This window comes from Pipistrellus kuhlii, unplaced genomic scaffold, assembly GCF_014108245.1.
Source record: "Pipistrellus kuhlii isolate mPipKuh1 unplaced genomic scaffold, mPipKuh1.p scaffold_m20_p_15, whole genome shotgun sequence".
Taxonomy (NCBI): Eukaryota; Metazoa; Chordata; class Mammalia; order Chiroptera; family Vespertilionidae; genus Pipistrellus; species Pipistrellus kuhlii.
The window spans coordinates 18,463,126-18,480,175 of record NW_023425460.1 but is presented as its reverse complement, the minus strand read 5'-3'; the positions used below and the strand labels follow the sequence as shown (position 1 = coordinate 18,480,175).

General features: G+C 34.6%; 2 protein-coding genes across 5 annotated transcripts in view; one reads left to right on the top strand and one right to left on the bottom strand.

The window, feature by feature from the left end:
* The window catches only part of PHYHIPL (phytanoyl-CoA 2-hydroxylase interacting protein like), a 31,380-nt gene extending 25,551 nt beyond the window's left edge, over nucleotides 1-5,829 (top strand). Inside the window, exons 4-5 of the mRNA XM_036438422.2 lie at nucleotides 2,248-2,365; nucleotides 4,392-5,829. Of these exons, the coding sequence (XP_036294315.1) occupies nucleotides 2,248-2,365; nucleotides 4,392-4,926 (653 nt within the window). The 3' untranslated portion in view covers nucleotides 4,927-5,829. The remainder of the gene's footprint in view (nucleotides 1-2,247; nucleotides 2,366-4,391) is intronic.
* The window catches only part of FAM13C (family with sequence similarity 13 member C), a 114,900-nt gene continuing 103,309 nt past the window's right edge, over nucleotides 5,460-17,050 (bottom strand). For 3 of the 4 annotated variants that reach the window (XM_045581857.1, XM_036438418.2, XM_045581856.1), the window contains 5 exons: nucleotides 16,282-16,487; nucleotides 13,327-13,422; nucleotides 11,766-11,962; nucleotides 10,101-10,202; nucleotides 5,460-6,977 (listed from right to left, as the gene is read on the bottom strand). In XM_045581857.1, coding sequence (XP_045437813.1) covers nucleotides 6,854-6,977; nucleotides 10,101-10,202; nucleotides 11,766-11,962; nucleotides 13,327-13,422; nucleotides 16,282-16,487 — 725 coding nt within the window. In that variant the 3' untranslated portion in view covers nucleotides 5,460-6,853. The remainder of the gene's footprint in view (nucleotides 6,978-10,100; nucleotides 10,203-11,765; nucleotides 11,963-13,326; nucleotides 13,423-16,281; nucleotides 16,488-17,050) is intronic. The other variant, XM_036438419.2, reaches the window with a different exon arrangement.

Here is a 17,050-nt window from a genome sequence, read left to right as displayed (position 1 = left end):
TCCAGTCAAGGGCATGTACCTTGGTTGCTGGCACATCCCCAGTAGAGGGTGTGCAGGAGGCAGCTGATCAATGTTTCTCTCTCATCAATGTTTCAAACTCTCTATCCCTCTCCCTTCCTCTCTGTAAAAAAAAAAAAAAAAAAAAAAAAAAAAAAAAAAAAAAAAAATTATATATATATATATATATATATATATATATATATATATAAAATAAAAGATACAGTAAGATACCACACATTGTTTGAATTCATGCTATTTTCCATAAGACTAAATTGTATCATAGTATTTGTCAATTAAAAAGAGCTATAGGCTGGCTGGTGTTGCTCAGTGGTTGAGCATTAATTCATGCACCAAGAGGTTGCTGGTTTGTTTCCCAGTCAGGGCACATGCCCAGTTGCCAGCTTGATACCCAGCAGGAGGCATCCAGGAGGCAGCTGATCAATGTTGATGTTTCTATCTCATCACTGTTTCTATCTCTCTCTCCCTCTCCTTCCCTCTCTCACTAAAAGCAATAAAAACATATAACATTTTTAAAAAAGCTATAATTTACTATTTGACATTAGGGAAATGTGTGAAATATTATTTATCTTATTGGAACCCTTTGGCATTTTTAGTTCAGAAACATATCTATCATCTATCAATTGATACACACATTTATTCTATAATCTATTTAACTGAATGTCTGTTTTATTTCTATGTATATGAAGGAAAAACTTACATCTTCTTTTGTTTAGAGTGATCTCCTGTTGCTCTTATATTTAAGTTCCATAATTCTTCTAAAGAAGTTATGGGGTAAATAATAAGGAAACTGCCAGCTTTTAAATGTGCCACAAAACTTTATTTTGTATCTTTATTTCCATGAGTAAAATGTAAGAGGAACTTAAGCTGTTTAAAACTTGTTTCAGTTTATCAAAACAATTCAGAGACTGTTTCACCTAAGCTTAATCTAACCTGTTTCATCTATCTAACCTTGACTGTAAATTTTGAAGGCTGTTTTGTATAAATTATCTTTTAATCTGGACATCTCATTCACTCAACATTTATTGAGCACATACTGTGTGCTATGCACTGTGCAAAATATTGGAAGTAAAACAATACCACAGACTAATCTACTAGCCCAGTCTATGACGGACAAAACCCTGTGTTTACCCCATAATAAGTCATAGTTGTCTGTATATTTATCTCCTCCTTTAGACTCTGTGTTCTTTGAGAGGAAGAGTAATATTTTTATCTCTTAACCTGATCATCTAATTTTGCATATTACTTTGTACACCTTATGTTCTAACCTAAATGTTTATTGATCCAGTGAGGAAACAAACAATGAGCAATTCAAGTAGGCTGTTTTTATTTGTAATCTTTGTAGATGAAAACTTCTGCTCACCTTCTGGTACGGGAGTTTAACAATAATCCTCAACTTCAAAAGAGAAAGTTGGTGAAAAGATCAGATTATTTTGAGAGATGACTTACACTTTCATAGTCTTGTATACTCGAAAGCCACCAATTAAAAGCCAACCAGACCTAACCTATAAAATACGAACCACATAAACATTTGGCAAATCATTAAGCTGATAAGCCACAATTTCTGCATCACTAAAATCACCATATTTAATCTACCTTGCCAACCTCATAGATTTAGGGAATAAATTTAATGAGCATTATTTTGACTCCCTTATGTTCTACTTGCTGTTTATTTCAGACTATCAGCTTTTTAAATTCAATTTATCAGCTGATTGAAGAAAAGCTTTCATGGTGCTGATTGACATTACTTAAGTTATGCAGAGTCTGTATTCCTTACTAACATTTTAGGATCTTTCAAAGCATGAAAAAAATGCAAGAGTATTCTAAAAAACAACCATAAACCATAACAAAAATATTTTTGTACAAAGAAACATGTGCCACACAAATACAATGAATATTTTCATTGTTAAATGTAATTTCCTGTTTACTAAAATGAATTTCCTCAAGGTGACAATAGTAACAATCTTCAATTTATTAAGTACACAGTTGATACTTATGGTAACATTTTTTTCTCTAATCATTTATATCATGCCCTCTTCCATCTTCACCAGCCTTCTGTGCGCCCCCCCCCCCCACACAATCACCACGCTGTTGTCTGTGTCCATGAGTTGTTTTTTTTGTTTACTTTTTCCATCCCCCATTTGCCCCCCCACCAGAACTGTCTGCTTGCTATCTATCAATCTGCAACATATTTTAATAACAGATTTTTATTTTATTTTTTATTTTCAGACTATTCAAAAGTTCATCTAACACAACTTTTGGAGAAGGCTGAAGTGATTGCAGGACGGATGCTAAAATTTTCTGTGTTTTATCGTAACCAGCACAAAGAATACTTTGACTATATTCGGTAAGGGTCAAATATATATAATATTAGCTTTATTAAATTATATTCAAAATTCTAGGCTTAGGTTTACCTTGAGTCTAGTTCTGGGAAATAGCAATTTTAGTTTTCAAAATAGTTAATTATACTCTGATTTTATTTCCCAGAATAATTAAGTAGAAAAAGTTAGATCATATAATTTTTCCACTTCATTTAGATTCCTTTCCATAATCATTTGTAATACCAATCCTGTCTATTTGAGTAAAAGATCTTAACTCTCCAGTATTTAGGTTGATGTTCATTTCATGTATACACTCCTCTAATTCTCAGTAAATCAGTGCCTCTGTCTCATATCAACTACTAAATTTTCACCTCTTCTGTGGATCTCTAAAACATTAAAAATGCGAGAATAAAAGAGTGATTATTTCCTGAAATATGATGAATCAGGTGGGATTTTTAGATTTCTGTCATGAGGACGGTTTCTTTTTTTAAATTTTTAAATTGTTGGTTTGAGAGAGAGAGATCCACTTATTTATACATTCATTGGTTGATCTTGTATGAGCCCTGACTGAGGATCAAATCCTCACCTTGGCATATCTGGACTATGCTCTAAACAACTGAGCTACCCGGCCAGGGCTCTTTTGTTTAGATACTTTTGAATTAAAGAGTTTGGCCAATATTTCCAGGACAGCCTATGTTTAGTCTTGGGAGCAGTTTCCAAGAATTCAAAAGAATTTTAAGCAATAGGTAATTTCAATATTTACAGTCCTTTTATATTTGTATGAGAAAATTTCAGGAGAATAAATAAGGCAGATGTGTTTTGTAAAGTGAGACAACATCTTTTAAAATAAATCCTATATATAGGTTCTAAAACTTTTCATTTATAATAAAAATTATAGTAACCCCTATGTTATTTTTAAAAGCCTTGGTTTCACGTTAAACTCTAAAGGATTCTCAAAATGACAAGATTGTATAGGAAAAATTAGGAAACTTTGTTTCATCTAGCTTATTTTTTCTTAAGTCAAGACCTTAGTTTCATATTTAGATCAGCTCCAAGTTGTGAAAAGTGAAAAAAAATAAAGATTGTAGAGAGAGAAACTATAATTTATGCAGCCTTGTTCAAATGAAGTACTTTGCAATATCAAACATGTTTATATATTTTGATGTCAAAAACTATTTCTGCCTTATATGTTGTAATATCCTATGAATAATTAGTTCATGACTCTTTTAGATGGTAAACTTTCTAACCCTTAAGTCTATATAACTCATGGTGGATGCCATTCACTTAATTTACAGAGTACAAAATGAGAGATACAGCACAAATCATTATACCTGTCAATTGTTGAATAGAAATGAATATATATATATACTCACCAGAAAGGTATTTCTTTATATTTGTTAAGCCTCAAAATTTGGGGGGGGGGGGGGGGGGGGGAAGATCCACTATTGCCATTTTCTTTAATAGAAATACAGCAATAGAAATAAACACATCTTTTGTATGAGGTTTAGATTCCTGGAACACTGCCCATGTCTATTTTAGATGGCCACTGGAGGTCAGTATTCCTCTGATTTTCTCTGTTCTTTGGGCCCTGACCTTCTGTTTTCCCATCCTTGGATACTCTAAAATTGGCTTCATCTGTTTCCAAAAATTCTTCCAAGAGAAAAAAAAAAAAAAAAAGGCAGAGCATAGAATATGCAGTTAGTGTATACGTAATTATTCCAATATGCTAGTATGAAATATGTATTTACTAATAAGGAAATTTTTCCATAACAGTTATAAATCCAAGTAAATTCATTTATTTTTTTCTGAGCAGGAAAACTATTATGTTAAAGACCTCCAAGGTTTGCAACAGAACATTCTTACCTATAGTCAAGGCTAGAACTTAGCCATCTATAGGTAAGGTAAAAAATGCATTCTGCTTGATGTGATATAGGACCAGCATTTGGGCTCTAAATAGAGAGTTGACTTTTAGGCCTATAAGCATTCAAATTTATAAATCAGGAGCTTTACCCACTATTGTACCAAGCATTGACCATTTCTTTTCTCTTGCAGAGAACATCATGGGAACGCTATGCAGCCCTCTGTCAAGGATAACAGTGGCAGCCATGGCTCTCCTATCAGTGGAAAATTAGAAGGCATCTTCTTCAGCTGCAGCACTGAATTCAATACTGGGAAGCCACCCCAGGATTCACCTTACGGAAGATACAGGTTTGAGATTGCAGCAGAAAAACTTTTTAACCCCAATACTAACTTATACTTTGGGGACTTCTACTGTATGTACACTGCTTATCATTATGTGATTCTTGTTATTGCCCCTGTGGGCTCACCAGGAGATGAATTTTGTAAGCAGCGTCTTCCTCAACTAAATTCCAAGGATAATAAGTTTTTGACCTGCACAGAAGAAGATGGGGTGCTGGTATACTACCATGCCCAGGATGTCATTTTAGAAGTCATTTACACTGACCCTGTGGATCTTTCTCTGGGCACCGTGGCAGAAATCACTGGTCATCAGCTCATGAGTTTGTCTACGGCAAATGCAAAGAAAGATCCCAGCTGCAAAACCTGTAATATCAGTGTTGGACGTTAATGCCCCCTTTTCTTACTCTTATTCGGTCCCTTTCTTTCCCTTAGAAGCATTGATCCTCAGCTGTCCATTTTCATTACCAGATGTTTTCCACTGAAGCATGCATTTGCCGCTATCACCAAAAGCAAACTTCCACTTTTCAAATTTCATTCAGAGCCGTTTTAGTGTTTCCTGTTTCCTACCCTTCCCATGACTTTCTCTGATGAATATCCTGTTCTCCTTCTGACACTTTATTATCTAGATGCTGCAATGTTTTTATTTTTCTTTTATGCCAAACTTAACAAAACAGTTATATAGACCGCTTTAGCAAAATACAAAAATAATGGCTTATAAATGGTGTTTAAATATGCATTCATTTTTATCTACTGAAAAAAAATATTGGGATAACTCCAAACCGCATGACAAGATGTAATTGCAGCATGAGTTAAATTTTGAAGTCTAGAATTGTCAGCACTTCCAACTTGTTGTTTGACAGTGTTATTTATGTTATTTATATTAGCTAACAGGAAACAACTACTGTATTTCAACATAATAAATATAATAGAAAAATATTTTATTTGTATTGTATAAAATATTTACAATCATATAGAATATATAGTTACATTTTAATAGCAATTGTACATGTCATGAAATCATTTCCCTTATCAAAGATGTAGTTTGTAAACCTCAAATAGTTGTGTATCTGTCCTGTTACAAGTATATGACTTTAATTAAATTATGAAGGACATTATTCTGATTCATAGAAATTACAAAGTATCAGGTAAATACAGAGAAAACAATAAGACTCTGAAATAGTCAATATTCTTCCCACCCAAACTATGTAAATTTGTTCAACGTCATGCTTAAACATTACAGAAAATAGAAATACAAACATGGTTGGTACAAGAGAAAACGACGACTTTTTACTTATTTTTACAAAAGCAAAACAAACAAACACAAAACAATATAAAGTTGATGAAACTAATAAAATATTCTGGCTTTTTTTCCAAGGTGTCACAGCAAACAATTTTCAAATCTTTCATTTTATAGAGAATGAAGAAAGCTCTTTGACTTGACTTTACAAAGTATAGACCTTGGAACATTAAGAAAAATGCATATTCCCAATGAAAAAATAGTTATATAATCTTAGTTATAGTAAACAAAAAGATTAGCAATCATAGCTATAATCACATTAGATATATACTGCAGACACTTACCTATCCAAAATACCTATTTTCAAATTTCAATACAATATTTTATTTTAATATAAACATCTGTCAGTTATAGACAAAGATAATTCACAAAGTACATGCTATCAGAATGAACTTTGGTAATCAGAAATGTAAAATTTCAATTAACATAAAATAATGTGCTATTTTTATATAGAAATAAAAAATTAGCAGTGACACATTCTATTATATTTTAAGGAATTAAAAGCCTAAGCAGACAAAGGGGACAAGGTAGATTTTTTTTTTATCACTTAAAAATCTATTAGAAGTTTCAAATAAATTACTTTCTAACTATCTATATTCCTTCCTACCAAAAAGAGTTTCTTTTTCTTCTCTTAGAGTTTTTAATAAAATCATACTTTTTTCCATTAGCATAAGCAGTCTTTGGACACTAAATAGACTTCCCTGAACAAGTGGATGTTGTTTAGATTTGATAAAATATTAGATGTTTTCCGAAAATATTATACTGAATGAGTTGTCTCCTTGGCATAGAGGAAGTTGACTTTATTTTTCTAATTATACTGTTACATATTGTATTCCCCTCCCCCCACTTAAATCTCTTCATCATTTATAATTACACTTGCCATCCCTTCTTAAAAACAGCTAATACTACCACTAAAGTGCTTTAGTTTTCAGTATGTCAAAACTACTTACTCAGCAAGAATGGCAGAGGAAAATAAACTTTATCTTGGATGAAAATGATCACAAACATTTCTTGAACCTCAAATAGTTTTGGCCACATCTTGCTTGCTGATTAGGACCTCTAAAAGTCTCAGTTTGGCTTTTATGTGCTTATATTCATAGTACTCATCTGCCATGGGTATCTTATCTTCCTTTTGTGGACTTCTGCAAAACAGAAAATACCTTCTATTAGTTCACAATGAATCAAGTCATTACAAATCCTTTCATGATTCTTACTTGAGAAAAATATGGGATAGCAGTTTCTACTTGGTTTTTGCATTATGCCTTTTTTACCTTCCCTTTCACCTTCACTCACTCTCTCTTCCATGTATTACTATAGTAACCTTTGAGAACTTGAATTTCATATGTATTAATATTTGGCAAATATATAGTCCAGTACATAGACATATCAATAGGGCAGGTGAAAGGTCTGAGGGGAAAAAAACAGAACAAGGCATTCCTTGTCTAGTGATTCTCCCATTATCCATGCCACAGGTCCATGCCTATACAGAATGTTCCACCTTTATAGTGATACTGGTTAAAAATATCAAGTAAAAACACTACAGAAATCATGGTAACAAAAATATTTTATAAATGTATGCTAATATAAGGGAAAAAAGCTCAATGACTACTTACAAATATTAAATACAAGTTTTCTTGAGATGATAATACCTGTTTCTGCAAAAGTATAGTGGAATCACTGAGTTCTTTAAGAAATTTACCAGTGTAAATTTCAGTGGTTCTCTTAGCAAACTATACTAAGACTAGACATGATAATGCATAGATTTACATACATATGCATTCTAACTACTACATGTTCTTGCCATGTTCTTTGAACAACAATTGGGAAACATACACAGTTAAAACCATTTGCCTTCCCACAAAAATGTTGCCAGGACATGTTCCCTAAAGAGCAATAATTGCTTCAGGATATCAAAAGACTCATGCTTGATAAGATGGCCAATTGCTTTTAAGATATTTTTTCCATTACTTTGAAATACAATGCGTAGAAAACAAAAGTGAAGTCACCACAGTTGCTACTAAATATAGAAAACAAATATTCTCCAATAATACTATGACTGAAAATGGGTAAATAGCAAATTTTTAATGCTTTACCTATACCCTCTTCTATAAAGATATATTTATATCTCAACAAATAAAAAAATCTAGTCCCTAAAATGTAGTTATCTACCTATATTACACCACTATACTCAGAATAGTATTCAAATCTATAGACAGGGTTCCTTTTAAATGTCAAAATTATATAACATAATTCCTTTGCCTTCATTCTGTCTTATGGGCCACATCATGACTGGGTGTCTAAAAGCTGCCTTAATTTGTGTACACATATGTAAGTGAATAATTATCTATCTTATAGGAAAACAGGAAGAATCCATTCTGTAATTTTCCCTGGTTCTGTGTACTCCATTTTGGCTAATAAATAAGAGTGCATTGGCCCAAATGAAAAATTTTGCTAGTATTTCCTGAAGCAGTTTTACCATTATATAAAACATGCTTTAAGTGTTTATTAGCATAGTTCCTGGCTCATAACTGTTAATAATGTAAAGTCTATAGGATAAATGTCTCATGCATGATAAATATTACAAGAACATTTATATTAGCCTAAAAATTTTAGTAATCCATGTGCATGGTTATGTTACCTTATGGATAGATAAGCCTTTCCAATAAAATGTCTTATGAAAACAAGTTTAAGAAACATATTTTGAAGCCATACAATAAATTGTACTATATCACTACTTTTATATTTAGTTAAAATGTATTACCACAAGAGGGCATACAACCTCAGTCTAAACAGGATTATCTGAAATGGATTCAAGACTAACAGGTTCAGTAGAATACTGTATGTGGAACATAACTAACTTTCCTGTATATCAGAATTTATGTCAAGTTACCATTGCAGATCCACTAGTCAAGACTACTAGTAAAAAAGTTCTCAAACTCTTCATAGTAGACTCATCAGTTCAAATAGGTAAAAATATAAATGTAAGAGTTGTATGGAAATTTTATAAAGGGAAAAATGGAAATTGCCCAAAACAAGAAATCATGTTTTATTGTCTAAGTTTAACAGCCATGTAACATTCTCACTAGATTAGTTAGCATCAACAAAAAAAAATTAGTTAGCTTGGACTTGTACCAATCAATTGGAAAGGAAGATTCCAAGCAGAAAACTAGGTTGGTTACATCTGTATTTGCTAAATGCATAAAGTTTCTGACTTAGTAGGACCAGTTTTAGTGAACAGCCCTGAAGGACTGAAATGGAAACGGGGCTTAAGAGGTGAGCAGACTTACACTTTTTCAAGATGCTTTAGAAAATAGCCTCTATCCGTCAGGGCAACCTCCTTCTGCTGAAATGAAAGCAGTTCAGGAAGGGCAGATGTGTAGATGGAGAGGACAACAGAGGACCCAGTGCACCACTGACTTCCACCTTTGCCACCTAAATAATTTGGGTGACTTTGGGAAAATTATACCCTTTATTATTTAAGACTAATGTCCCCTGTGACAGCTATGTGCAGTCATTTCATCATGGAAACGGGCTCAGGATAGCTAAGTGATTTGTCACTGTCTCTTCCAGAAGTAGATCAGTAACCCTTGTATATAATTTTGGTATCTACACACCAAAATTTAGAGGAAATTAATGGAGTACATAAGGAAACACTTGGGACAACACAAAAAAGAGAAGACAAATAGAGGACATAGCTAAATATTTTTGAAGGAGCAGAAAGAATCCTGATCAAAATCCTGAAATAAAAGAAAAGTACCGGCCTATATAAAATAAAATATATATTTGCCATAATTGAGCTCTGGCATACTTGAGAGATCATCCTAAGTAGACTTATCTATTTAGCAAAAACATATAATGATAAGGGCAGATCCTAAAGCTTAAGAAATATATTTAAAGGAAAGAAAGAATTACTTAATAAATTAGAGAATAACTTGTAGAACAAATAAGTTATTTGGACTGAAAAATCAGATTTTTTAAAGCTTTAAGTAAATTCAGTAGTTACATTTATTATTTAACGTTAGGGATTTTTGGAGTTCATCGTTTATTTTTTAAACTTTCATGTCATACTTGATAGTTACAGCCTTCCATAAAACATACCTAATAATGGATTATCAGAATGTTGCATTAGACAAATCCTGTGTCTAATTCATTATGGGAATTGTTTATATCTTGTACAGAGTCACTGTTCCTCAAAAACTTTTAGTTCATTCTTAACAATAGGTCCCCAGGAAATACTAACTTAAAATATTCCTCTGCAAACTTACCTTCCTGTTTGTTTAAAAAATTGTTCTTCAAATTCTCTTAAGGCTTTCCGAAGTCTCTTCTTGTCAGCCCTAGTTTCTCGGAGATGGTCAAGAAGTACCGGCCTAAATAAAATAAAATATATATTTGCCATAATTGAGCTCTGGCATACTTGAAAGATCATCCTAAGTAGACTTATCTATTTAGCAAAAACATATAATGATAAAGAAATGTTCTGCCTAAAAGGGTATCTTTGAATCAGTATGGCACATGTAGAGCCTGACCACAGAGGAGCACAAAAATGGAGGAAAGTACTTAATGAAAACAATGTCATGGGAAAGGAGAGAGGACAAGGACAAATAGGAGGAAAGCAGAATAAGTCCATTAAAAAAGTGGTGAAGGTAAAGGGCATATAAATAAATGAGGAAAAAATGGACATTTTTAAGGAATATTCATCGGTATTTGGTGATAGACTGAAGAGGAAAGGATTTTAAAGAAAATTCTATCCTTAATCTAGAGTATGGAGAGAATAGCAAAACCCTTGGGAATGAAATTAAGACACCCCCCCCCCAAAAAAAAAGCTACATGCAAATTCCACCCATTTCATTCTAAGACAAGAGAGAAAAGTCATATACTTTAGAGCAGGAAATTTTATCTGGGGAACTTGTATGTGTTTTCAGAACTCTGAGTTCTTGGAAATTATATATGGGCATTTTCATTTAAAAAATTTCATTGCATTAAAAAAAAAAGTCTACCATCCCAAATAAGAATAGCTGCTTTAGAACTAACCAACCAACCAACAAATAAAGGAAAGGAGGGAGGAAGGAAAAGATAAAAGGAAGGAAAGAAGAAAGGAAGAAAAGAAGGAAGAAAGGAAGGAAGGAAGGAAGGAAGGAAGGAAGGAAGGAAGGAAGGAAGGAAGGAAGGAAGGAAGGAAGGAAAGAGTGATTTTCTGCTTCCAAACAGGTCACTCATCTGTGAGCTGAAATTCATATACCAACTTGACTCTACAATTACACTAAAATCTCAATTTATACTTTAGTCCTTAATCCCACCTCATACATTTGCAGAGATTATATCCCTATCTTGGAGCATACAGTTATCACATTATAATACACATTAAAGAAAATCTCATAATCTGGCTAGTAATATACAAACCAAAGGAAGGTCAAATAATTAAGAGGAATGCCCTCTACTGAATGATAATGACACCACTAATGAAATAATGAAAAACCAAATAGCTCCTGACTGAGGGGCCGTTAGGAGACAAGGAAGGCTCATTTAACTTAAGGTCAAGGGGATTCCCAATCTGGAGAAATCATCTTTTTTGAATGAAGTGGAATGTGATAAAGGTTTTAACAACTATCGACTCAAGATCTCAATTCCTTTTCGTCCAGTATTTTCAAAGGCCAAGAATTAGACTGGTGCCAGGCCCTGAGGGAAAGATGTGCAACTGTAGCAAACTGAACCTAAGCATTTATGGCATCCTTAGGGAGCCTTGGTTCCTCATGGCATTGTCTTCCTACTTCTGCAGTTAAAACAACCAGATTAAGCTTTGAAGGCCACCCTCTGTTTGATGGCGTTTTCTAAAGCCTAATAGCGCTTCTGAATTTTGTGTGTATACATAAAGTACCACAGACCAGACGCATTAAAAGGTGACCCCATTCATTTTTAGGATTCATACTCACATGGTGGCCTCATGTAAATTAGACATGGAGAGGGCTGGTGGTTTGATTTCTTTCTTTTCGTCTGGTAGCAGGACCCTGACAGGTTCAGTCCCAGAATAGGTGAGGTGATCACCACCAGGAAGGTAAGATGCTGGATTTGGCAAAGAAAGCTGTTGGTTTCTTTGTGTACAGTCTTCATCAGAGTCCTCTTCCTCCTGCTTATTGTGGGCAGAGTTAAATGAAGTTACAAAATGCTAAGTGCCTCTTGAGGGAGCAAAAACAGGATAGGGAACCACAGGTAAACACCCTGAAAACAGTAGATAACCCCTGTGCCTACTGAGAACCAAAAAAAGAAACACCAAGAGGAACACTTTCTCAATTGCATCAAAAAATTTACAGAAGTTAATGAGCAAAGAAATACCCATGCTGGGCTAAAATGTTCGCCAAGTCCATCTCTGTTTGCTGGGCCAATGAAAGCATAAGCATCCGAGACATGGTACACTCTGGGCTGCATTCCCTTCCTTTTACCCAGACCTTCTGGGCCCCAGCTTCATAACAGTTATATGGGTCAGGATGGCAAAACACCTCTTGCCATCCAGAAATACCTTAAGTCAGATCTTAGTGTGGGCCTAATCTGAGATTACTCAGAAAATTGACAAATTCAGGAAGAGTTCTATGAAAGCCAAAGCAAAATGAAGTTATTTATTCCTTAAGCTGTTCTGGTAATGCTTATCACAACCAAGAGACTTTTTTTGCGGGTGGGAAAAAACACACACACGCACACCCAAAAAAAACCCTGAAAACCATACCCCATTTTAAATTATATTTACTTAATAAGAAAATTCCAAAGATTATGAATCGTTATTATTGTCTTTAAAACTGTGGAAGAATAAATGTACTCAAGTATATTTAAATTTATATTTGTTAATATTTCCTTTTATATTGACCAAGTGACTGTTTGAATATTGATGAAGTAGGGTTTGTGGTGCTTTTCTAGTTCTGTATTCCCATAAACCATTCTTTATTAAAAGTAGTCTAACTCAATTTCAGTAGTCATATTTTCTATTGAAATGAATCTACTTATATCTTTACAGTGATGGTCAGATGGTACCAAAAACAGATGTTGCATTATATCAATTGTTGCATTATATCAACCGCCAATTATCTTGTTAAGGGAGATAAGTTAACTAACACTGAGAAGAGAAAGGCTGTCTAGCTGTGTTGCAAATTAGACAATGCCAAGCTGAAATCTATGGTTTGTTCTCCTCACCCAAGCATGGAAACGAATGTTAAAACTGACTTCAATATTACAGTTGCCATAGATTCCTGTTTAATAATAGTTTTAATCATCAGCCACATTAAGTAGAGTATGGGAGTGGAGAGAGACCATTCTTCTATATTTATTTATTTATTTATTTATTTGTTTGTTTGTTTGTTTATTTATTTATTTAAATAACTGGCCTTTTTGGCAGCATATACTGCCAAGAAGGTGCCTTTATAACTTTCATAGTACTGCCTCTGTAACTAAACAGCACTCCAAAGCACAAGTACAGGTCTGGTTAATGCAAGCATCCTGACTCACAATTGTTGGAATCAGGGAAGGTGTTGACAAGATTTGCTTGATAATCCGGCATCGATCATAAAGAGGCTTTGCGAGGTTCTTATCTTGCTTAGTTACCTGGAAAAAAAAAAAAATTAATTACTGTTCCTTTCTCACACAGGAATTAAACTGATATTTTTAGCAGGCAAAAAAAAAAGTTCTGAATCCTCAAAGCAAGGGATTATAAAATATAATGCAATAGTAACTAGAAAGGGAGAAGTCATTTATAAGATACTGTGTATAGCACATGCCAATTTTCTCCTAGGAAAAGTTTCTTAAAGGTTAGGTCCTAGTTTAGAAAAAAAAATTTTAAAGCTTTTTAAAGGAGTCTTCAGTGTGTAAGTGGTAAGGAGTCTGTTCTTTAATTATTTTTTTCATTCTTAAAAAGCCAATGGGTGAACAAGACCTATTGATTTTTCTTCTGAAATGTTTTGTATCTGGACTTTTGTGATTATATTCACAAACATTATCTCACTCAGGTCTTCATCACTATATGCTCAGATTATATCCTAGCTTACTGGCTAGCTCTGACATCAAAACTATTTTGGATAAGCAATTAACTTCTCTGAATCCTCAATTTCCTACCTAAACAAGGTGGTTAGAATTTCAAAGTTCTTTACAAATAAAAAATTCCATGTCTTGTTCCACTAATGCATTCTATTACCCCTCTGCTATATGACCCAAATGTACCAATTGCCTGTTGAAAATAGTGCATAAAAAGTTTAAATAGCTTCCTATTTACCTATGTATCCACCTTCCTACCTCTTCTATCCAAAGTGACGGACTTCTCTACTTGCTTTGCTTTCCTCCCTGTTGTATCCATGTTAATTCACTACATATCTACCACAACCACCCTTTCATTCTGGACCAATGGTTCTCCTTTGGCACATAGTGAGAGGTGATTGATAAAAATAGCCTGTAGCATAATCACCCAGGTATCTTTTATTAAAGTACAAGACATAAAAGGGGAGGGAGTAAAGGTCCAAATTTTCCAAGGGGGATGGTTTTTTAGACGCATTAACAAATTACTGTATATATAAAACTTTCTTTTTCATAAACTTAATGGTAATCTCACACACACACACACACACACACACACACAAAAAAAAAAAAATACTGAGACATATAACTTAAAGGGAAAAGAGGCAACTGACCAAATTGGAGATATTTACAAAGATTTACTGTCAAAAATATATAAAGAACTCATATAACTCAACATCAAACAACTCAATTAAAACATGACAAAGGACCTGATCAGAAACTTCTCCCAAAAAGACATATGGCCAATAGATACACAAAAAGATGCTCAAATTCACTAACTATTGGGGAAATGCAAATCAAAATTACAACAATACCACTTCACACCTGTTAGAATAGCTATTATCAACAAGACAAGTAAGTGTTGGAGAGGGTGTGGAGAAAACCACCCTTATTCACTGCTAGTGGGAATGTAAACTGGTTCAATCCAGCAATCCCTCTTCTGGGTAACTTCCTTGAAAAACTTGAAAATATTTATTCCCAAAGATATATGTACCATGATGTCCATTTTAGCATAATTCATGGTGGCCAAGACATGGATACAACCAAAGTCCTTCGATAGAAGATTGGATAAAGAAAATATGGTACATATATACAATGGAATAGAACTCAGCCATAAAAAAAAATGAAATACTGTCATTTGTGACATCATGGATGGACCTTGATAATGTTATTCTAAGTGAAATAAGTCAGAAAAAGCTGAGAATCATGTAATTTCACTCATATGAGGGATACAAAATGAAAACTCATAGGCACCACAACAGTATGGTGGTTACCAGAGCAAAGAGAGAGGGGAGGGTAGTAGAGGGTACAGGAAGCAAAATATATGGTGATAGAAGATTATTTGACTTTGGTGGGTACACAAGGCAATATAGTGATCATGTATCATAGAAAGATTGAAACCTATATGATCTTATTAACCAATGAAACCTATATGATCTTATTAACCCTAATAAATTAAGTATAGAAAACAATGAAATGTATTGGGGGGAAAAGGAGAGTTGAAACTAATGAGATCATCTCAAATGCTAAAGAGATAATTGAGGAGCCAGAAATACTAGTTACTTTGAAAATTGACAGTCCTCCCTTTGACTCTGTTGTAGCTTCTGGACTCCCTCTGAGGACCCACATGTTAAAGCTCTCCCAGGAGCAATACTGAGGCTTTAGATAGGCCTACATGCTCATACAGATGCTCTCTATTTAAAGGACCGAACTTCAGATACTTGGTTTATTTGAAGGGGCTTCTGACATTTATTAAATTGTTCAAAAGATACTTTATTATAAATAATTAAAATAAATTGCCACTTAAAGATGACATTTGAAGGACATGTAGGTTATTCTTTGATCTTTAGACTCCCGTTGCATGCCCCTGTTTTACTTTGATGCCTCAGTAGGATAACCAACCATCCCAGTTTGCCCAGGACTAAGGTGTTTTGTAGACATGGAATTTTCAGTGTTAAAAGCAACACAATCCATTGAAACCTGGGGTGGTTGGTCACCCCATTCCTCAACAATCTTAAAATTAACATGTCCAAAAACAGACCTCTTGAGTTGTCATTTCCACTCCCAATGAGCCCATCACTAACTTGGATGCTTCCTTTTCACTTTCTCCCACCCAGTAATTCAGCATGTCCTTTGATTTTATGTCCCAAATATACTTTGAATATATCTTATTTCTTACCATCTACAAGGTTACCATGTTAATCCAAGCCACCTGTTTTACCCTCCCTTTTCCACTCTTTCCCCCTATGATTTATTCTCCATGCCGCAATCAGTAAGAATTTTTAAATGTAAATCACACCAAGTCACTTTCCCGCCTATATATAACCACTCAACAGCTTCCCAATACTTTGAAAATACTCTGAAAAGTGTTGGCCCCATGAAGAAATGGAGAGGTACCTTAGAATTTTCCTCAAAGGGAAGCTGCTGTCTCTTATCCAAGCAAGTCAACACGGCTTCTGGAGTCTCCTCTCCCAGGGAGCTTGGCTCAGGGCCCACAGCTTCTGGCTTCCCTTCTCTGGGGACCGTGGGTTGCTCACAGGACAGGTTTCTAGGAGGCCCTTTGGGAGCAACTCCTTGTTCTTCCGACAGCTTCAATTTTAGTTCTAAGAGAAATGCCATGAGTCACCATGAGCAAGGTAACTGGGCCTTCTAAGAGCACAGAGACTTTGAGGAATTCCCACCCCGTATGCCAAGTCAGCAGAAATGAAGACTGCTGATGGTGGCTTTCCATAGGGCAAGGGCAGTCTAACACCAGGACTAACAGCATTAGCTCCCAGTGACATGTGAATGTAGAGGGACCTCATGGAGGCTGGGATCTCATGGAGGTGGGGGATTATGTGTGGGAGCAACTCAGTGGTTTACATGTTAAAGTAGGAGTTCTGAAGGAAGACCAGTGGTACCTGGCCCCAAAGTTTTCACCTGTTACCCCTACTGTAGCAGCTGAAATTCTATACTTGTAGATTCATTTACCTGGATTTTGAAAGTTTTGCAGTCATTAAGAGCCCCTGTGGAAATGCAAGTACTTCTGAAAGGCATTACACATGCAAATGTCAGAGGACATGCAAGAGGGATGGGAAAGGGGACGTGCAAGTAGCCAGCCCCCTCTTCACAGATGTCATAGTTTGTCTAATGCCAGCTCTTCTAATCTAGGAACCTCAGTCTATTT